We start from the raw sequence: 22,174 nt of genomic DNA, 5'->3' as shown, positions 1-22,174 counted from the left end.
AGCCTCTGGAGTAGCTGGGATTACAAGTGCACGCCACCATGCCCAGCAATTTTTTTTTTTTAAACTAGAGACGGGGTTTCACCATGTTGGCCAGGATGGTCTTGATCTCTTGACCTCGTAATCTGCCTGCCTCAGCCTCCCAAAGTGCTGGGATTACAGGTGTGAGCCACTGCGCCCAACCCCAATGTGTTCATACTTATAAGAGGTGTGGTTGCATTTTTAAAGACTTAGAGCTTGCAGTTACAAAGAGCGCAATTTTGGGTAAACAAGCCAGAGTGAATTTCTTGGTCAGAGGATTCTTCACAAGAGGTCATCCAATCAAACTTCGAAGGCATCTGGACACATTCTGGAATACAATAAATAACACTGGACAAGAACCAGATGAGTTTATTCTATTCCCAGTTCTGTTGTATGAACCTAAGCACACAATTGCCCGCTTCTGGACCCACTTCTCAGTGTAAAATGACAGCGTGAGACACTCATAGAGGAGTTCCTCCAAATTCAGCTGGTGGAGTTCAACATGTTTTTAGATAGTATTAAGATAGCATGAAGCCAAATCATTAAAAAATATATAAATCTTTCCCCAGACCATGCTGTTCCTCCCTATTTTAAAGTCTTCTAAATAGATATGTCCATGGCTAGAAATGGCCAAAAGCAGTAAAGTGACACTGAACTGTCAAATAAGGTGTTATCAGCCCCAGTATAGGAAAGTGGGTCTGCTCCAGGTACCCCCCAACTCTCCCCACATTACTTGAAGTCTGAGCTCTACGCCTACCATCCAACTAGCTGGTGGGCAGCAGACTGCAAAGAAGAGGTTTCTAGGACCCACGTGCACCAGAATTACTCCTATGTGTGATGTATGGGGAGGGGACGGGGCTAAACCACTGTCCCACAGTCTGCCAAACTAGACTACAGATTAGCACAAGATGGGAAGTTGTCCACATCCAGAGGGCCAAGAGAGGCTTCTCTAAGAGAATGACTTAATTCAACATGCATTCCACTGTATAAATTTTATTGCTTTTACTTTCTCAGAATCAATAGCAGTGATCTTCTCAAATCAGCTCAAACTGTATAAATATTCAAAACTCTCTAATTTAGGCACAAACTCTATGAACTCTCAGTCCTCTTGAACCGCAGCCTCAAATTCATCCATGTTGGATCATGCTGATTTCTACGGAGTTTTATGCTCACCACCAGCCTTTGCCAGGCCATTCCCTTCAGTTTAAATCAGTTTCCACTTTCTTTCCTTCCAAACTGATCAAGACCAATGTTGTTCTGAGAGCTCTCACTGGCCATCCCAGACTGCCATGATCTTTTCCTTTTGCATCTCAGTTTCACTTAAAGTATAGCCAAATATACATTAAGAGAAAGATCAAGTTCTTCTGTGTTCAGAAGGCCTGGCCAGTTATTACCTGTACAACTGTGGACAAGTTAGTTAACCTCTTTATTTGCATATTAAGAATAATAGTATTTATCTTCTAGAAACACTGTTAAGGTTAAATAAAATGACATGCAGAATGATCACACAGAAGAGGTTCATTAAATTATTTTTTGCTCCCTGCTTCCAGACCCCCAACCTTTGGAAGAAAAGGGACTTGGTTCATCGTGATTTCATCAATGACCTTATTTTAATTCCAATTTGATGTCAACACTGGCTTCTTGGTTTTATTTTTTTAAGTAAATGGCTTCAGATGCCTACATTTCTGCCTAAGGCATTCTCTCCCTTAGCGTCACATAGTATGTAGACATTTTCATTGTATCGAGGAAAGTCATGTGGGAAGAGCAGGAAAGCAAGGACATTTCTACTCATGGGCCTCCATATGGGCTTTTAGTCCAGATCTTCTTAGGTATGAGACAGAAGCTCAACTCAAACTAACTTAAGCAAATAAAAGATCAGGAATTGGAAGGGTGGGTGTCTGGTTCCAGGCATGACATCTCCTCCTTTCAATGACGGCCTCTCCTCTTGCTCCTACTTTCCTTTTGGTTGGCTCCATTTCCTTGCAGATTCCTCCATGTGTGAGGAAAGATGTCTTCTAGCTGCAGTCCTTCTTTCCCCAAAGCACCTGGAAATTTCTCAGAAAAGAAAGTGATTGACCAGGCCAGGGACCTGTGCCCACTCCTGTTTCAAGAGTAGAGCAGTGCCCACTCCAACCACATCCAACTGGTTCCCAGCATTCTGGGGATCCAGGTGCAACTACCACCCTGTCTACTACAGATCCAGGAAAAAAACATTTGGCAATAAGCATCCCGAAGGCAGCCACTCACACTGTGAAGTTCTTGTTGAGTATTATCCAGCACACTGGTTTGTCTTTTCAAGCAAGCTAATCATAAAGACCAGGAGCCAATGTGCCTGTATGCTGATCACCATACTGGGACATTTAACCTTCATGTTAATGAATCTACAACAACCCTGCGCGGTAGATATTATTATTTCCACTTTAAGGATGAGGAGAAATGAGATGACATGAGAACACTGAGCATCACAGGATTGAAATTGATCAGTGGAATTAGACTCAAATCCAGTTCTTCTGATTTTAAATCTTAAATTCCTTCTGTTATACTGCTCTATGGTAATTCTTCTTTTTGAGATGAAGATGATAAACATAAACCAAAGCCAGATGACTATGCCTATAATCCCATTAGAAAGCGCTGAAAACTCTCCTTTTGTAGGGCTTTGGGCTTACATCCCTGTGTCCTTAATTTCTGGGCTGTTAACAATTACACTTTCATTTTAGTATCAGTTTAGGCAACTTATCAATAAATCAGGAAATCTGCTGCTCTAAGTCAAATTCTCAAAGTAGACTCACATAATTCAGACATTACCTGTGCCTGGACCCTTTCGATTCCCATTGAAAGTGACCATGCTCAGAGCCCCATCCAAGATGGCTGCAGCTGTCCCTTTCTGGGGAGAGTCCCTTTAAGGTAGAAAGCTGCCTTCTTCCTGCCATGGTTTTTGCCCTCCCTGAAGTGGCATTGCAAGTCAAAGATGAACCCTACTCAACCCCAGATGTGCAAGGGCAGGCTGCCTTCCTCTTCCCCTGGGGCAGGCTCCTCCAAGCATCTGGGCATGTAAGATCACCAACCACACAGGGTCTCAGCAGAGGCAGGCCACAGCAGGTGGATGGCAGCAAAGCGGCGGCTTTTGTTAAGTCCTGAACATTATTTCAGCACTGCTCTTTAGATTTAAGCTCCTGCAGTTCTTTCCATAATAGCTGAGAGAAATAAAAAACACTGCCTCCACACCCCTTCCTCCCTTGCTCACAGGCACACACACACCCACCTCCTCCTCCTCCTCATGGTGGCATTCTGTCTGCCAGTCCTTCAAGCCTGGCCCACCATGTGTGAGTGATTATGCATCCCCTTTCCTAGGTCTGCTGTCAAGGTTCAGCTGGGATTTGGACAGCAGGACAGCCAGGTCCCACAGTGAGCTTACTGGACTTATTGTCTCTCATTGGGTAAAGTGACAGGTGTGCATGGGGGCAGTTTACAGAGAATCAATCCCTATTTGTACTAGCTCATTGCACACAGTGCAGATTCCTAAGCAGCCCGATGATAAAAGGTTTATGAAATGCAATCCTAGTTTGCCTCCCCAAAAGAAGTTAAGGTCCTCATCTTTTTCCCCTTCCTTATTTAAAAAAAAAAAAAATTATGCCCCTTCCTTGTTTCCTATCCCCAAACAGAAAAATCATGTCTGTGGTAAAGTTCTTCTAAATCCAAGGAGTGTGGGTGGTGAAAGATTATCATTCTGTCTAGAATTTAAGGTCCCTTTCCGGACATTAATTTTGTCTTACGCCATTCATCCTCCTCTGCAAAAAAAAGAAAAAGTGGGCCCGTCAACTGGGAAGTAAATGGTGCATAACATAAATCTGGCTAATGTAAGAGGCAAAGTGAGTCCTCCAGACACCTGATGAGAAGTACTTGAGCCTTCTAACTCGGAGGAAGGAGCTCTGATTGCTGAGGAGGGAAATGCAATTTCAAAATATCCTCTTTCAATCAGTGTCCCCCCAATCATATCTTCCCCAAGTCAGAGGTTCTTTAGTCATAACCTCACTTCTACTGGCAGAAATCTCTAACCATGGTCATAAGCCACCTCAACGCAGAAGGACCAAACTACCCACTCTTTGGGGCAATTGCAACAATAGAGATTCTCAGTCCTAAGCCTGGTAGATCCTGAGACTAAAATGGAAAATGGAAAGGAAGGTTTGCTGACTGCATTGATGAGACCTGTTCCATTAGGCAAGAGATGGGCCTGGTTGAATGAAACCCTTCTGTGTGTAGCCCGGGATCAGCTTTTCGATGTGTAATTACAATGTAATTACAAATTTCGACGTGTAATGAGCAGCGGTCTGATCCAGGAGGCCTGTATTGGTGACGCTGTGTTAAACCCAATCACAAAGGAGGGAAAAAGATGCCTTCTCTAGAAGGAGGTTAATGGTGTGCTTTTGTGAAATCTGAAGGCCATTGGGAAATTTTACTTCATGTGGTAAATTCAAGCATTGAAAAAGCTATAGCTCTCAAGATAGTTTAGCATTTAGCAATGTTCAGAACCCAAATTAGACTTCTGGTTCGGCAATCTCTGAGGATATATTTTGCCTCAATGAATGCACAAAGCATCATGCTGAAACTGTTCTGTCCAGGAGTCTTAGCTCCCAGCACAGATAGCTTCTTTCAATGACACATGGTAGACGGTATCCTTCTCAATTTGGTTAAAACAGTAAAATTAATGAAAATCAGTTGATGGTTAGGAGGTCTGGCTGTGGTTGGGATGGAGGTATAATTGCTATCCTGGTCCTGTTTCAGATGTGGAGTACAAATGACTCAACCTAATCCTGCAGCCCCTAGGGGAAAGACCTGGGATTTGGACCCCACGCAAAGCACGTCCAACTCTGTGCTCTCAACAAGCCATGTCAATGACTCCCAGTGTCTGCACCTGCCAGGCACCACACATGGTTACCTTACCTGGGTGCAGGAAGTAACTGCCCAGGATCAGATACTGTGCTAAGGTTCATTTTTTAAAAAACATTTTCAAGCTTGTATTGCTATACAGACGTATAGGATGGGGGATGTCAGACAAGCCACTAGAATCTCAAATCTACCTAGCGTATTTCTAACTAGTTTTTAATTCATGGTATCCTCATCCAGCAATACCCTTCCCTCTGCCTCAAATCTAGGGTCAGAGTCAGTATCAAAGTATTCATGACTCCCACCATCTCCACAGAACTTCAGAAAACTATTATAGAAAACGACCACCTATCATATTCTGTCTAATAAAATTAATTATATGTACCAACCATTTGAAACTCAATTAAGATTGAAAGTAGTATATGAGTCTTCTTATAGTTTTGTATCAACATGTGTATGGTTTTGTAATGTTTATTAATGTGTAATCTCATATGCCATTGAAAACAGAAAAAAAGGTTCTAAGTTAGGATGCTTGACATCTATTTGAGTCCCTCAGAGTATTTAGCACAGGATATTATTTTTGAAGTTGATCTGAGATGAAAATGGTTAGGTTTAAATCCTGATTCCATTCTTTAACTGTTGTGTGGCTGTGGATCAGCTTTTTCTGAGCCTCAATGTCCTCATCTAGAAAATGGGGATGATATATCACCACTTCATAGGTTGTCAGGATTTAACAAGAAAAGTGCATGCAAAACACTGAGTATCATGTCTAGCATATTGCAAAAGATCAATAAATATCAACTCTGATGATTAATTTCTTATTCATTTGACACACATGCTAGCCTAATAAACATTGGTAGCTGTGCAGATTTAGTATAGTTCAGGGTGAGGACATTTACAAATGTTAGGGTTTACCCCTCTGGATTGGGCCTAAAGACTTACCAGTGACCCATGATCTTTATCGTTGTTCTGGAGAGAAATGAAATGGTGGTGAAAGGAAGCCACCTTCCTCTGCACCGCACCGTTATCACCTGCCGTCACAGTTGTTCCAAAGCATTTAATTACACATGTCACTACGCTGAGCGCCGCACAAAAAGACTCATCTACAGATAAAATTCTTGTCCATTGGGAATTTACAATATCAAGGACATTTTGATAGACATGTGAATTAGAACTGAATGGCAAGAAGAAAAAAAAATACCAGTTAACATAAAACACCTGTAAAATGGGAAGGGGTGTAATAAATTATCCAATTCTACAATATTACGGACGAGAAGCCAAGGTTCACAGAGGTAAAATGACCTGCCTAAGGCCCCTCGGTGGTGCAGAGTTGTGAGTAGGATCTTGAGGTCTCCAGGTCTTGAGGTCCCAGGGCCCCTTCCTCTCAAGGTCACTGGATCCCAGGCTTCCAGAGAGTATTGTTCCTATTCATAAACAACAGGAGGTAAACTTCTGGGTGGCCAAGCCTGGAAGGATGGCTTGAGGCAGAGTTTGAAACCAGCCTGAGCAACATAATGAGACTTTACCAAAAATTAAAAAAAAAAAAAGTTCAGCCAGTAGTTCAAGGTCGTCATGACCTGTGATTGCACTCCAGCCTGGGTGAAAGAGCAAGAGTCTGTCAAAAAAAAAAAAAAAAGCATGGTAAATTGTGTCTCTTAGACATGTGCAAAACGGCAGTGATATGTTCACCTCTGTACACTGAAATACAAACAGGCAATGAGTACTTTTGTTCTATGCAGTTTGAAAATACATACATTAACATTTTTATGGGGGTTAGAAGGAAGTATAATAATTAGCACAGGAGTTCTAGAAGAATATTTTTAAAATGTGTGTCAAGGCATAGTGGGGGTATGAATGTGTCAGAATCGGGTAAGGAAGGTTCTGTGAGAAGTTACATTTTCGTTTTTCTTCTTTCCCTGCTTTTTTGAGACAGGGACTGGCTCTGCCACCCCGGCTGATTGTAGTGGTGCAATCTTAGCTCACTGCAACCTCCGCCTCCCAGGCTCAAGCGTTTCTCCTGTCTCAGCCACCCCAGTAGCTGGGACCACAGATGTGCACCACCACGCCTGGATATTTTTTGGATTTTTTAGTAGAGATAGGGTTTTGCCATGTTTCCGAGGCTGGTCTCCAACTGCTGAGCTCAGGCTATTATTGGCCTTCCTCAGCCTCCCAACATTCTGAAATTAAAGGTGTGAACCGCTGTGCCCAGCCAGGAGCTACATTTTCTAGAATTTTTGTTCATATCCTCTAACTTGCTCCTCATAAGAGGAAGCCAAAAATTATAATAAACTTCCGGGCCCTAGAATGAGATCTCTTAAGAAATCATTTCTATCCATTAGATTATTTATGTTTGGTTTTTATTCTTTCCTGTCACCAAGGAGATTAATGTCTTCAACTCTGAGGAACTATACAAAGTTTACACTCAGAAAGCCCCTCAGCATGTCTAACCTGAATCTTTCTTGCTGCAGTTTAAATCACAGACGCTTATATTATTGCTTTAGTGGATGCAGATTGACCGAGTCACGTGGAACAAAGTCATACTTTATTTTCCTTTGCAGAAGATTCTCCATCTTCAGACTGCAGAACTTCTTCTCAAATACCAGGTACTCCGTACCTTTTCACGGTATCATATACACATGGATGGCTTTAGGAAATAGATTTTTAAAAAGTGAAATGAAAAATAGGAGTAACATAGATGTCTGAAACTGGAGTGACAAGAGGAGAAAATAGAAAGTTATTTACTATTTTCAAAGCAACTAAGTAGAAGCGTTGATGAAAGAGAAAAAAAATCTGTCACTGAATGATATTTCCATTGGAGGGGAAAATAGGTACCAACAAATGAAATTTGACTCATCTTTGCAAGTTTCACTGAGCATGAAAGTGTTCCTTTAAAATTTCCCATAAGCCATGGCTGACTATGGGATTTTTCCAGTGCAAAGGGAATCTGAGTTCAGGAGGCCAGGGAATGCCAGGGGAAAAGGGATTTTCTGAGACTCGGGGCTCAGAGACTGTGAGTTTAAAAAATGAAAGTAATATAGAAGGGGCAAATCGGCATTTATCATTCTATCTCTCCAGGCTCCTGTCTCTTTAATCAGCTAGCCTGATTTGCCCAGTAAATGATTCCTGAGAGTGTGTGTGCGTGTGTGTGTGTGCCCGCGCGCGTGTGTTGTAGCTCTGTCAATCCTTGGATTAGAACCAATGATTGCAGCTTGTAGGAGGGCTGTCCAGGGCCAGATTGTACAATGTGTCTCAGTGCCAGAGTATGAGTGGGGATAATTACGGAGAAGTCATACTCTCTCACACCCTCGGCTTTCTTGTTGTGTCCTTCAGCAAAACAGTGGATTTAAATCTCCTTGCACAAGCTTGAGAGCAACACAATCTATCAGGAAAGAAAGAAAGAAAAAAACTGAACCTGACAAAAAAGAAGAAAAAGAAGAAGAAAAAAAATCATGAAAACCATCCAGCCAAAAATGCACAATTCTATCTCTTGGGCAATCTTCACGGGGCTGGCTGCTCTGTGTCTCTTCCAAGGTAAGAGCTTGCTATTGATTTGCCTACGGTAGACCCAGGAATTGTACAGTGTGCTTTATAAGATTTGCAGACTCCGCGAGTCGGCTGTGCTGCGCTGTTTGCAGGTGGAGGAGAGCGTTTAGACAGCATGGCTGGGGCTTCATTCTCCTGACTAGGCTGTGAGAATATTGATTTGATTCTGGCTGCCACCGGAATGGGGGAATGTATGTGCATAAGTAAAACGTGTTTGGTGCTCCCGTTAGGTCTGTGGTTGTGTGCTAGGCTCCCTGGCTTCATGCACATTCTTGCACACATGCACAACAGAGCACACATGTGAGCAGGGGGAAATGACAGATTCGGAGGGCAACGGGGTGGCTAATGTGTTGCTGATGCGACTGGGAAGAAATTACAAGAGGAAACTTTAAATATCGGCCAGTGAACTTGCAAAGCTTTTAACAGAGCAAAGGGGAAAATGAAGGCTAGAAAGAGTCAGGTGCTTCCTGTGAGGTTCTGGTCAGCGATCCAGCTTCAGGAGATGAGTCAATTTGCAGCAGTGGGGGACAACTGTGTTAGTTTTGAATGTGTTCGGGTGTTTGGGAGTGTGTTTGTGGCTGAGGTGGGGCGGGGGTGGTATGGATAGCAATCAGATGAAAGGCAGGGGAGCCGGGGCTCTAAAATTCTAAAAGGCTTTTCAAAGTTGAAGGGAGAGAGGCAGTAAGAGTCGAATGCTAATTTTCTGTTTGTTTATCGGCTGAGCCCGGAGCCCTGGGGGCTGCGGTTGAGCGCCTGCTTTGATGCTTCCAGTGCTGTGTTCTGTGTGTTTGGAATCAGTCTCCACCTTGAGTCCATTTGCGGCACCGCGCCCCCCCATCCCGGCTCTCAACGTTCGTTAGTTCCAGCAACAGAATTATCTACTAATCTGCCTGCTCCCAACCTGCCCTGTCCTTTGGGGTAACTAGTTTGTCTCTTTCATATGAAACATACCTAAACTGTGAGGATCGAGACAAGCTGAGAAACTTTCCCTGGGTGGCCCAGCAGGGCTTTGGAGGAGGAGCCCTCTCTTGGGAGGTGAGGCTCAGTCCTATGCAGTTGTATTCCCAGAGGAAAGTTCCCTCTGACCTAGTGAAAAATGATGGGGAGTCCCACTCTCTGGCTCTCTTCTCCCCCTGCAATATAACTCCTGATCTGAACTGAGTCCTGAGCTGTTGTCTTGCTGACCTTTCTTTGAGGTTAGGCTTTGGGGGTTGCTGCTGTCCTCTTGACATAGGTTGCAGTGGCTGCAGTGTGGATCCACGTGAGGTGAGCAGAGACACCAGGCTCGAACGATCAAATGTGTACACCCCTGAGTGGGGCTTAAGGAAGAAAGCAAGGGGGGACAGAAGGGATCTACGTTAAATGACAAGAAAGTCCACAGTGGTGAATCTTGCAGGGATATCCATGAGGTCACCTGCTGCACCCAACCCGAGGGGCATGGGCCTCAGGACCTCCCTCCTCTCCCCTAGGGGCTTTGGTGGGTGTATGAGTGAAGGGAGTCAACTTGGAAGCATCCTTGATTGACTCCTCTTATATAATATGGAGCAGTATCAGCGTGTGTGTGTGTGTGTGTGTGTGTGCACCCCTGCATGTTCTGGGTGCACAAGAATGAAGTGGGGAAGCTGAGTTCAGGATCAGGCACCTTCAGGAAAGTAGCTTCTCTGGGGGCTGACAGCAAAAATGAAAACTAAGCAGTTAAGGGGTGGGGTCAGAGGTAAAGAGAGGGAAGATTTCAAGCCCTCAGCAATTTCCACCTGTCCTGAGATCCGTGTCTTTTCTGTCTGTAACATCAAACTGAAGACAATGACCAAACTTTCACCAGCAACAGCCTGCTGGCTGCATGCCAGGAGCCCCAGGGCCATACTGAATTTACATATAAATTAGCATACGTGATTTTTTTTTCATCAGAATAAATGCAGGGAAGCATAATATTTGCTCATACTTTGAATCGTCTCTGCATAGATGAGTAGCAAAGTGATGGTGCAAATTTATCCAAGGTGCAATCTGATTTTGTGGTCTTGTTCCTATCTTGGGGTAGGGGTGGTGGCATCAGGACTATCTCAGACCTTATCACATCCTACCAAATCCTGAATTTCCCAAAAAGAATGATGGTCTTATTTGTGCTATCCTTATCCAGTCAGCCCTGAATAGGCTTCAGTGTGTCGTAATAGCACAAGGCTGCCCAATTTTAATCTTTGCAGAACAACCCCCAAAGACCCCCATATTGCATGCCAGTCAGATGTGGCAAAGGTGATGTCTGCTTTCTCTTTCAGAGGAAGGAAGCTGAAGTCTGCCAGCTATCTCTTATCAAACTTGCAGAATTACTGAGGCAGCCCAGGTCTTGCCTGCAATAATCCACCCCTATTGCATTGACCCAGTGGGACTAGTTAAAATGCAGTACACATTCCAAGGCGATTTTTTTCTTCCCCTCTGTTTTTGTTTTAAGCTGGTTCTTCCTAGAGCTGCTACTTCCTGTGTCTCCTGCCTCTTGAAAAGGTGTCTGGTGTTAGTGGTAGGTTAGGAACCCCTCCCTGACCTGCTCCTCCCCCCAACCCAACCAGCAACCCAGATCCAGCTTAGGTAAAGAGGGGGGTTTCTGAGGGAATCAGCACTGATTAGTGACGCTGGCAGGAGGGGGCGATTAGCTCCCTGGGGCTCTGGCCCTAAGATACACAAGGGTTGATTAAGTAGAGGCATCTCTTTCCTGGGAGCAGACGCTACAGAGCTGGATCAGGCTACGGCTGTCCTTTGCAGCACACCCACCGCCCACCTTCTGCCACTGAGAGGCTCTGAAAGGAATGGCTGGTTATGCTGCAGCTTCCTCTTTCTAGAAAACCGACCATTTCTCCTTCGAAGGATTATTGTTTCTTTTAACACCTTCCGATTTGCTTGGCTAGGCTCCTCTCTTACCTTTCTCATTTCCTCACTTCTCCTCATGTCCCACATCCACTTAGCTGCTAGCTTGAGACACACACAGGGCAGAGGAGAAGAAAAAGGTGCCTCAGCGAACTTCACACTCCCCTTGGCACAGCATCCAGAAGGTGGGCAGTGGGCTCTGTTCGGCTGGGCAAGCCGGCCAGGTTCCTGCCATGCACAGTACACATGTGATGCCAGCAGCAGTCTGAGCTGGGCAATGCTTCTGAGATGCATGGGTGGCAGACGAGACCATAACAATATTTACTGGCAAAGTGGAAACATTAGCCTGGGATGATGGGACCTTGGGCCTGACATAGACATTGTGGGTGCTTGGAAGCATGTCAGTGAGAAGAGGGGATCAGGGAGTCTCCTTGAGTGGAACCTGCCTGCCAGGCTTGGAGCTGCCAACCTGGGGCAAGCTACAGGCACCGCATGCACAGTGGCACAAATGTAGCTCACCTCCGCCCTTTTTATTAGGAGGCCACCCCTCCAGCGGGGATGGCCCTCTAAGCATTCTCTCAAGGGTGCCTGGAGAGTGCCTGCCGTGGCCAGCAGGTCTTGCTGTATGAAGATCATCCTTGAAATTGCAGCTTTAGTTACCAGGCCCAGAGCCTGGTCCTGGTCCTGGTCCTGGTCCTGGTCATGGTCCTGATTCTTTCCTTTTTTTGGTTCCCTTAAAGCCAAATATAAGCCTCAAGTCCCTTCTTATCAGCTGCAATGTATAGTCCCTGACTTCCATTATTTCTTAGTAAGCTCCTTCTATAGTGCTGGTTTTCAGCCAGGGGTCCTAAATAATGTCTTCACGTGTCCCTCTTGGTTCCCTGCCTGAGGTGCTATAGTCCCGATTGCCTTCTGCCCACATGCTGTCTGCCATGCTGGTAATGGCTCCTTTCCATGATGGGCCAAACAACCTGGTATTGATTTTAACCAAAACTTGTCCATTGGGATGAAGTGAGCTCTCTCAGTATCCCAAGAGATGGCAGAGTTTCTGAATCAGTATGGGACATGTGATTCTGATGTGTGCAAGAAACACATGCTAGAAAGAATTGCAATGCTCTTGCCATTCAATCATAGTAGAGGCACACTTTGGGTAGGATGAAAAGGTCTGGGATTTGGCTTTTTTCCAGGTATTTTGGATTCAAGCTCATGATCTGCTTCTGCCCACAAATTAGAATGCTAAAGATACAAAAAAACAACAACAACAACAACAACAAAAAACAAACAAAACCTACATTGCTTTCTATCTTCCTGTAGCAGAGATCCTACAAATGCTTCAAACACCCAATATGCATGGTCTCCAGGTTTTAAGCCAGCTCCAGTGGCCTGAACATAGCTCAGTGTGGGAACGTGTACATCTAAGCTCAAATTTCTCTATGTTTTCTGTAGGGAAAAATCTTTCCCTCTGCCGGCCTATCTCCCCACCTGCCTGCCAGGCCGGGGAGCGACTCCCCTGGGTGTTGTAAGGACTCATTAATGCTTGTAACACTCCAAACGTGTGGTGCTAAGTGGAACTCCATGCTGAGATTGTATTTATGCAGTTTACTTCCTTTCTGCTCTATTGTCTTGTTACATGTTTACTTTATGTCTATAGCCATTTGAAATTCAATAAAACCAATTAAACATAAAAAAAATGAAAGCATGCAGTAATAAAGAAGTAGATGGCATACAGGTTGGAAGGGTCAAAGGGCACCATCCTAGTGCTTCTGGAAGCATCTCTTTGCCACTGGGGTAGGATGCTTCATCTTATCAGAGAGTGCACTGGGAAAGGGCAGAGGGGCTTTAGAAGACACTTGCAGGAAGCATTCCTCCCATCCATTTGCAAAAGGACGCGTCAGTGTGGAACTGCAGTGTGAATGGTGGAGAGGGGGAGCACTAGGAAGGATGGAGGTGGAGGCAGGAGTTTCAGAAAAAACAGCTGTAAACTGGATTGGCAAAGGGTGGAAGAAAGAGCTCTAGCCTCCCCTTTGACTATGATTTTGGTCAATAACCTCTGAGGGCTTTATGTTTTCCTTCATGTATGTATGTGTGTATGCATGTATGTATGTATGTCTTTTATTTATGCAACCTTCTGGATTAAGCCTGCTCTTGCTACCACTGCTTAAACTGAAAAGATACAGGGGTGCATCTGTTTTCCTTCCCATTCTCTCTCTCTGCTTTCCCTCCATCCTTGTGTCCAATCCCCCTGCTTCTGTGTTTTCCACTTTCTCTTTTTCTCTTTCTTTTTTCTTTCTTCCTTTGGTTTTTTCTTCTCCTCTATGGGAAAAGTAATTGATCAGTTGACAGATCTAGGTCAAGCTGGCAGGGGTTGCTCTGCTTCATGCAGGCTTGCCTAGGAGAAGGAGGGGAGAGCCTGTCTTCACAGTTCACAAGGAGCCCAGCTGACGTGATGGAAGCAGGGAGGGAGGCTGATGGACCATGGGTGAGTTCAGCCCTCCCCAAAAGGTTCTCTGCGATCCTATTAATTACAGAGTCTTCCATTATTTGGCATCTCTCACACTCTAATTTTCCATATCAAATTTATCTTTGCCTGTTTCCTCCTTTTTTTCTCAGCTTCTCTACTCTGTTTTGGGTTTTCATTTTTTTTTCTACTTGCCCTTCCTTTTCTCTTCTCCTTTTCTCCTGTTTCTAAAATAATGACAGGAGATCACAGAGTCTCCCCTACTTAAGTCATATTAGAGAAATGGCCTTTTGTTTATTTGCAAGTAGAAAAACAGAAACCCTGCCAGAAGAGCTCTGTAAGTCATTTGCAAACTGCAAAACAAACCAACAAAGATTCGCATTTTCATTGCGGAGAAGGGAGTGTTTCAAGAGAGACTGTCAAGCTAAGAAATCAAATATTGGAAAACACATTCTTCAGCTCTGTTACTAAGGACATCTTAGGTTAGTAAATCTGATTTTTTTTAGCTTCTGTGAGAGTATTGCCCTTTGCGGTAATAAAAGACTGATCAAAAGACTGCTGGTTTTGGCTTTACTTGCTCATTCAAATTCACTCTCTAGCGGTGCATCCTTTGCTCATCTTGGAAGTGTCACCAAACTCTCACCCCAATGCAAAATCCATCTGGTTGTTTATTTGTCCACTGGGTCGATCACATACAAGTGTTTATTGAGTGCCTACTACGTTCAGTGCATTGTTTTAGGTGCTGGAGGTACAACAGTGACGAACAGCAGCTAACGGATAAGATAAAGACCTAGTTGCATCTCTCAGACTTTGCTTGGCTTGGCACCATTTGTGACAAATGGAAAGCAACAACAGCAATATCAGAAGCCAGGGTGAAGACTCCATGGCACAGCCTCTGGCCTTCCGTGCAAAGGATGACAGGATGGCAGGAAAGCAACTAGCCCTCAATCCTTGTGTTGAGAGGGGGGCTTGGGGAGAGGAGGTGCGCATCCTGGCCATGGGTTCTCATAACACAGAGACGATGCCTTTGCTACTCCACACAACCTCTTGTAGAAAAGCAGCTCATAGATGTCTGATACGTCTTTGGTGTATATAGGATGGGGACTGCTTTGTGGCCCTTGTCTTGTGTGTTTGAATTACTGGTTGATGCTGAACATCACTGTCACCTCTCTGGCCTCTCCATCTCCTTTATACCCTGACTTCTGCACAGAGAACTAGAGGACCCAGAAGATAAAGGGAGAACACCAGAGAAGGCCAGAGAAGAATTTGCCTCAGACAGCTTTTCTGGATGAAGCAAATACTATTCATCTAACTCTGGGAGGGATTCGGAATTCAGGACAGAGCTAAGAAAGCCTCCTCTATGAGAACTCCTTTAATTTGCTACTCACCCATCACGCCTTAATTTATAGTGCCTGAAATAATACAAATGCATCATTAGCCAAAGAAATTTCTTTATTTTCTTCTGGTGGGATACAGTGTTTTGGACGTTGCGTTGTATATAGTTGTTCTCCTACACACTCATCTTCTTTTAATACATGGATTGTGTTTGTAGCACTATGTGCACAGAAGTAACAAAGCTGCTTTGATGCTCATGCTGTGTACTGTAGCTGCACCCTGAATGCTTTAGGAGGGCTGCTGCTATCTGCATTTCCATCATGGCGGCGGGATCATTCCCAGCTTTCCTCATGAACAAGAACAGTAATTACCTTTCTCATAAACCCATGATTCTTCCAGGTTCCAGTGGTTTAGAGAAATTATACATTTCCTGACTTGATCTCAGGAGTCTGAATGACCCTCAGTGGGTAGGTGCAATCTGCTTTTATTTGCAATACTCACAGCCCCTAAGCCAATGGATGGCAAACTTGCCGTACCATAGAACTGCCGGGGAGCTTTTATAAAAATGCCAATGTCTGGACCCTATCACAGACTAGTTAAGTCAGAATCTCTTTAAATGTGGCCCTATACTGGTAGTTTTAAGAGCTCTCTAAGAAGGCCTAATCTGTAGTCAGGTTTAAAAGTATACCTTTAAAACCACCTGAACATGTTCAAAGACCTTGGGCAAGACACATCTCCTATATGGGCTTCAGTTTTCTCACTCTAAAATAAAACACTTGGACTAAAAGATTTTCCAGTTTCATTCCAAGTTCAACATTTGGCAATACTGCAAATAGTCTTTTTGAGTATAGTTATTGATAGGCAGTGGTGCTAGGAGAAAATACTCAGCACCAGCCTCTGCCTGCAGGGAGCTAAGAATATAAACAGCATCACAGACGAATGAACAGAGTCAGAACATGTAAGTGGTGTGTGTGCGCAAACACTACATGCTGTCTCGTATATATGATGTTGTGTACTCATATATGCATGCATTTATTTACCTATATGGCATCCTTAGAATGGAAGGAAAGGATTAAGTAGTCATGGGTGGGGGGAATAGGACTGATAATGACTGAATTGGTCAGTTCCTAAGCCTTCCTATAAGAGAGATTCAGGAGACATTTGATTGAGGCTCAAAAAGTAATGTGTTTGAGCTGGATTGGAAAGTGCTAAGCAATGGTGAGCCTTAGAAGAAGCTCCATCCTTAGATGTGAAAATTACACATTTCTTTTCTACCTAGCCTTCCTGCCCCTACCAAGGAATCAGTTATCCAGCTGTGTTGACTCCACTGCTCCCACCTTCTCATGGTCAATAAAGACTCATGCTCAGAACCTCGATAACAATTTTGCAGTTTCATGTGTTAGGCAAAAGTGATGGTGGCTCCACTCACATGGCCGGGTCAGCTCCTGCGGGTGTGTGCAGGAGTGAAAACTTGTTTGTTTTCTGATGGAGTCAGCAGATTTAAAAGGCACAAGAGAAATGAGCTACTGGCAGATTTATGCCAAGTTTAGTCTCTGGGTAACCCACACACCCACCTGGCTCCCCAGAGTGTTCATACCGCTGTGCCAGACAACCCCTGAATCACAACCAGCTCAGACTCAGAGGGACTTTCAAGATACTTTATTTCAATTCCTCTCTTTGAGTTCTGACCCTTCAACAATGCAGCTGCAGTGGTCCTCCAGCCTCTATCTCCAATAATAGGAAACTTGCATCCCTCCAGAAGTCCATTGCATCTGACTGTCAGATTTCAAAAAAAACAGGAGGATGGAAAGAAGAGGAAGGGGAAGAGGTAGGAGAAGAAAATTCCACCTTCTTATAGACTCCAGCCCCATATCCTGTGTCTGGAGAGTGATTATAACACAGTGGCCCCAGGGCCAGATTGCCTTGAGCCAAACCCTGGCTCTGCTTCTTCCTAGTGTGAGACCTGTGGCAACTGAATCAACCTGTCTACAACTCAGCTCCTCTTTAATAAAGTAGAGGTAATTGTAGGACTTACCTTGTAAGGTTATTATACGGATTAAATAAGTTAACTCAAATAAAGTGTTTGAACACTGCCTGGTACATAGTAAGCTCTCAATAAATATTACCTGATTCTACTACCCACAGGACCGGTCTAATTTTTCTACAACATGACTGTTTTCAAATATTTGAAACCATGATTTCCTCCCCCTCTCCCCTGAATCTCCTCTTTACTAGGTTAAATAGTCCAAGGTTTGCCTCCTATTTTCTATATAACTATCCATTAACAGAGTGCTGACTGTTCTTCTCTAGAGCTGTTCTACTTCATCTGCATCCTTCTTCCAGTCTTCTCCCAGCATGTCCTTGTGGCCCAGCATATTAAAGCCCGGCATATGATAGCGTCTCCTGATTCCAAATCCAAGGAGAATGAAGGCTCAGCTCTTTGGCAAGTCGTGTGAAATCCTAAGGGTCTGTCCTCAATTTGCCTCTCCCTCCTAAAATGCCTTACTCCCTGCTCCATGGCCTCTTTGGGGTTTCCTGTTGCTCCCTCGATAAAGCACATGTGCCTGCTCTTCCTTCTGCTTATGCTCAGGCCCTACTCTGCCCCTGTCTACGTAGAAAGTGCTTTTGATAATGTCAGACTAAATTCAAGTTTCGGCACCCCTTTGAGCCTTCTTATTCCATCTCTTATGCTTGCCTTGCACTTTTTCTTGCCTTTACTCTCCATATCCATAACATGTAAGTGTGGATGACCTGTTTACATGTCTATCTCCCCTTACCAGGCTGTGGACTCCAGAAGGGTTGGGACTGTCTTATTTATCTTTATATACCTAGTACACTTAGCACAGGCCCTGGGACAAATGTGACACTCAGTGTTTATGGATGAAGGGAGGGGAGGGAGACCTGAGATCCCGCTGAGTATTTCAGTTGCCCTATAACTCTGTCAACTTAAGGTGAGCTATTGTTCATTCAACCCTTCCTTATCATTTACCTGAGTTGTTTCACTAGGTATGCAAGAGCCTGAGCTCAGAACTTACCCTTTCTGTTATAAAGTCATTTTCTTAGATTCAACTCATCTTTTCTTTCTGACAAGTCCTTTTTTTTAGACCTTAAATCTTTTTCCCATATATTAGTGATCCCTCCTGGCTGTAATCAACAATAAACCAGATGTTATGGGTACCTAGGTAGTACTACTTGTGGAGCTCAGTATTTCAGACTAAACTCACCCAAGAGTAGAAAAGTCACTCTAACGGTGAATTGCTCAGATCAGTAGGGGAAGGGGGAGGAATCTACATTCTACCTCTAGATGAGGTGCTGGCATCAGAGGAAAGAATGGGCACAAGGAAGGTCGAACCCAAGAAAAGAGGAAAATGACTGGATGAATTTACCTGGTTGGAAAAGGTGAAGTGATTCACTGTTTTTTAGCTGTTTCTCTAAATCTAGTCTCTCTTCCACAAAGTTGTCCACTAGGGTACTTGGCTCTCTTCCTGAACAGTCAAGAGGAAACTCAGCCCAGACATAAAATGGATTAACCAACAGCTTTTTTCTCAATGCAATTGGTGATATACGAACATTTATAGTTGGATAAAATATTTTGCTATTTCTGAAGACAAATATGAATTAACTAATTGTTCTACATTTCCTCTTCTTTTCCAAGAAAACTTCCTAATAAAAGGATCTAAATGCCATATTGTCATTTTTCCATTATTTTCTCATACTGCTAACTCCTTGTCCAAGGTCAAATAATTTAATAATTAAATCCAAAAGCTTTTTCATGGACTCCTAGAGCTGTGAGACACTATGGCATTTCACTTGCCCGGTCTCCTCCCCAAGGCAACAATACTATCCGAATTGTGTTGATTAATTCCAGCGATTTCTAGTGACCAGACACTCACTACTTGACTTGTGGCTCCCAGTTCTGGCTGCCTATCAGAATCACCTCTGGAGATGGTTATAAAGCAGATGCCTGGGTCAGACTCTCAAAAATTCTCCCAGCATAAGTCAGAACAGGGCAAGTTCATCTCTATTTCAAAAGAACAACAGATGATACTATTGTGGAGGTACAGGTAAGGATAACTGATGTTAACACTCTTTTTCATAGCTGATAAACTCTGTGAGAAAGCACTTTACAACTCTAGCAGGCATTTTTGATACCTCCTCAATATCAATTCTATCCTTTCCCTTTCGAAACAGTACTCTAAATTTGTTCATAGTAGCAATATGCTCACTTAAAATACTCAATTTCCAGATTCCGTTATAACAGGGTATGGCCATATACTGCGTTTCAGGCCAATGGGATACAAGCATAAGATGACTGGGTACAGTTTGGAGGATTGCACTCAGATGGCCTGTGCTTTTGGGTCTTTAGTATTGTCCGTTCTTGACTGGGAGACTGGGATCCTTCCTGCAGGTGTAGGATTCCACTTACAAACAGGAGGACAAAGAACACAGATCAAGAATGACAGAGAAGGACACTTGTAGGTCAAACCACGTGGACTTGCTGTTTGGGTAAATAAAAAACAATTGGGCTGGGCATGGTGGCTCACGCCTGTCATCCCAGCACTTTGGGAGGACAAGGAGGGTGGATCACCTGAGATCAGAAGTTCGAGACCAGTCTGGCCAACAGGGTGAAACCCCGTCTCTATTACAAATACAAAAATTAGCTGCAGTGTGGTGGCAGGCGCCTGTAATCCCGGCTACTCGCGGGGCTGAGACAGGAGGACCACTTGAACCCAGGAGGCAGAGATTGCACTGCAGCCTGGGTGACAAGAGTGAAACTCCATCACCCAAAAAACAAAAATAAAAAATAATTGAGTACAGGTAATTTCGTATATCTCAAACTAATAGGGGGAACTCAGGTTCGAGATGACATCACAGCTGTACCAGCTCTAGAATGCATAGTGCAAAAGTTATCATTGCTTGTGAAAAAAAATCTCCATTTAATTAGTTTTCTTTTTCCTCGCAGCTGAATACAATTCTAATGAATCTATGTGGAGCAAAAATTTGTCTCTCCCTAAGTTTTGCCTTTTAGAGCTTTCAGGATAGAAGTAATAGTGTATGATCCACTTTCTAGTAGATGACTATCACAGACCCTACTTACCTTATCTTGGCATTCTGAATTCTTTCTTGTGATCATTGCATGGCACAGTTTCTGGAGCACTAATCATCCTGATCATTATCTTTGGAACATGACCAGTTTGATAATGATCAACTGAAAAGGTGTTGCCAGAGCAGATTCTGCCAGCTGTAATCTGATTGGCAAAGTAGAAAGTGAACTATTACTTGGCAGGTTTTGGATTTTATAGTTACATAGGTGCCTTCAATTATTGTGTTAGTTTCATTCTTTGTTTTAGACATGCCATATCACTGAATCATGTTGAGGCCATACTTATTCCTCTCAGAAAATAACTGATTCCACAAGACCTTGCCCAGGCTTTGTGAGGCACAGGTGATCTTCCCTAACTGTTCCTTTTAAACGCTTAAAGCTTTATTGCCTCTGTGCCCATTATTTAAATTCACTGAGATTGTTTTTGGATCCTGAAGAGATGTCTTCATCAGCTTCGTGTTATCTCCCAATGACACAGACATGTCATCTCCACATCATTCTACGATAAAAGAGCAACATAATCGATCCAAAAGCATGGCCTAGTGCTTACTTGCATTTATATTTCATACATGCCAGAATTATTTGCTCAGGCCCTACTAGGTATTAGGCATAAACAACAACAAGGCAGGCGTAGTTCCTGCACTCACTTAAATAGACAAGTGACTACCACGTGGTAAGTAGTGGGATGAAAGCTGGTCAGTTTGCTACGGCAGAATTTGGGAGACTTTTCAGGTCAGAAAAGTTCTCTGGAAGGAAGATCAGTTAAAACTGGGAGATAAAGGTGAATAGATTTAACCAGGTGAGAGGAGAGATGAGTGTTACAGGTAGAAGAAACTGCATACGCTTGTGTCTATAGGCAAGAGAACATGGTGGGAATTCAGGCTTCTGAAATCAAATTTGGCTAGATTGCGTGTGTTTGTGGGATGAGGGGAGGAGGAATGTAGGTGGAAAGACAAGAGGTACACGTAGAGAGGTAGGCAGAGGTCAGGACTAGAATGGTTCTTACTGAAGATTTTACACTGAGGGAAGAGGGTGCATTGAAGGGTCATGTACCTGATAGTAATATGGTCACATTTGCACTTGTAATAGTTAAACAACATGATTTGAGTTAGTTGAAAATGGTAATTTGTCACTCTAGTTACAATATGGGAGATGAGTTGAAATTGGGCAAGACTAGAGAAAAGGGAGCCTCCTAAGGGACGCTGCAACCATTAGGCATGAGGTCACCAGAGTGACAGTTGCAGAGAAGGATAGACATGGGGTATTCAGAAGTTGTGGAGGTAGAAGGGTTAACACTTGGAGATGGATGGGCAAGATGATAAGTGATAAAGAAAGTGTAAGAGGACTTCTATTTTCTGGGTGAATGACTTAGAGGTGGGTTTTAAAGAGATAGTAATCAATGCAATTTGGAACATGATGGGCTTAACAGTAGCTTTTCAGTAAAAAGTTAACCAGATGGATCTGAAACTCTGGAGAGATACCTGGGTATGAAAAAGGATAGTTTTCAACACAGATATGATTAATTGCACAGGGAGACAGTAAGGAGTACATGAAAAGGAATTGAGGGCAGCACTAGTCCTTAAAGGCTGGGAGGAGAAGGGATCTGGGAAAGCAGGTTGACAAGAAGTGGCCAAACGCATAGGAGAAAAATCAGGATAGCATGAGACCATCAAGGCCAAAGGATGTAAATTCGAGGAAGGCAAGAATATCGGCAATGTCAAATAAGTGTCAAATACTTCTAAAGGATCAAGGGAGATTATGCTTAGTTGCAATAACCTCTTCTATGTCCTTGGGGATAACAGTTTTGTGGGGCAGAGCAATGGAGTGGGGATACAAATGGTATGAAGAAGTGGAGTCAGAAAATGTGTGCAATTATTTCAAAGGTTTTCGGGTTTTTTGCTTTTTTTAAAGGAAAAAGAGAGTGAGAAAGGCCGGGCGCGGTGGCTCAAGCCTGTAATCCCAGCACTTTGGGAGGC

At 43.6% G+C, this 22,174-nt stretch overlaps 1 protein-coding gene across 8 annotated transcripts in view; it reads left to right on the top strand.

Annotated features, from left to right (window-relative positions):
• The first annotated feature begins 7,816 nt into the window (after positions 1-7,816).
• LOC116555929 (neurotrimin) overlaps positions 7,817-22,174 on the top strand; it is a 968,350-nt gene continuing 953,992 nt past the window's right edge. For 7 of the 8 annotated variants that reach the window (XM_032284831.1, XM_032284829.1, XM_032284828.1 and 4 more), the window contains exon 1: positions 8,015-8,433. In XM_032284831.1, the coding sequence (XP_032140722.1) occupies positions 8,352-8,433 (82 nt within the window). In that variant the 5' untranslated portion in view covers positions 8,015-8,351. Of the gene's footprint in view, positions 7,913-8,014; positions 8,434-22,174 lie in introns of those variants that run through there. The other variant, XM_032284824.1, reaches the window with a different exon arrangement.

This window comes from Sapajus apella, unplaced genomic scaffold, assembly GCF_009761245.1.
Source record: "Sapajus apella isolate SASKATOON/1434 unplaced genomic scaffold, GSC_monkey_1.0 scaffold16, whole genome shotgun sequence".
NCBI classification, from domain to species: Eukaryota; Metazoa; Chordata; class Mammalia; order Primates; family Cebidae; genus Sapajus; species Sapajus apella.
The sequence above is the reverse complement of the archived record's forward strand: the minus strand, read 5'-3'. Positions and strand labels throughout refer to the sequence as shown.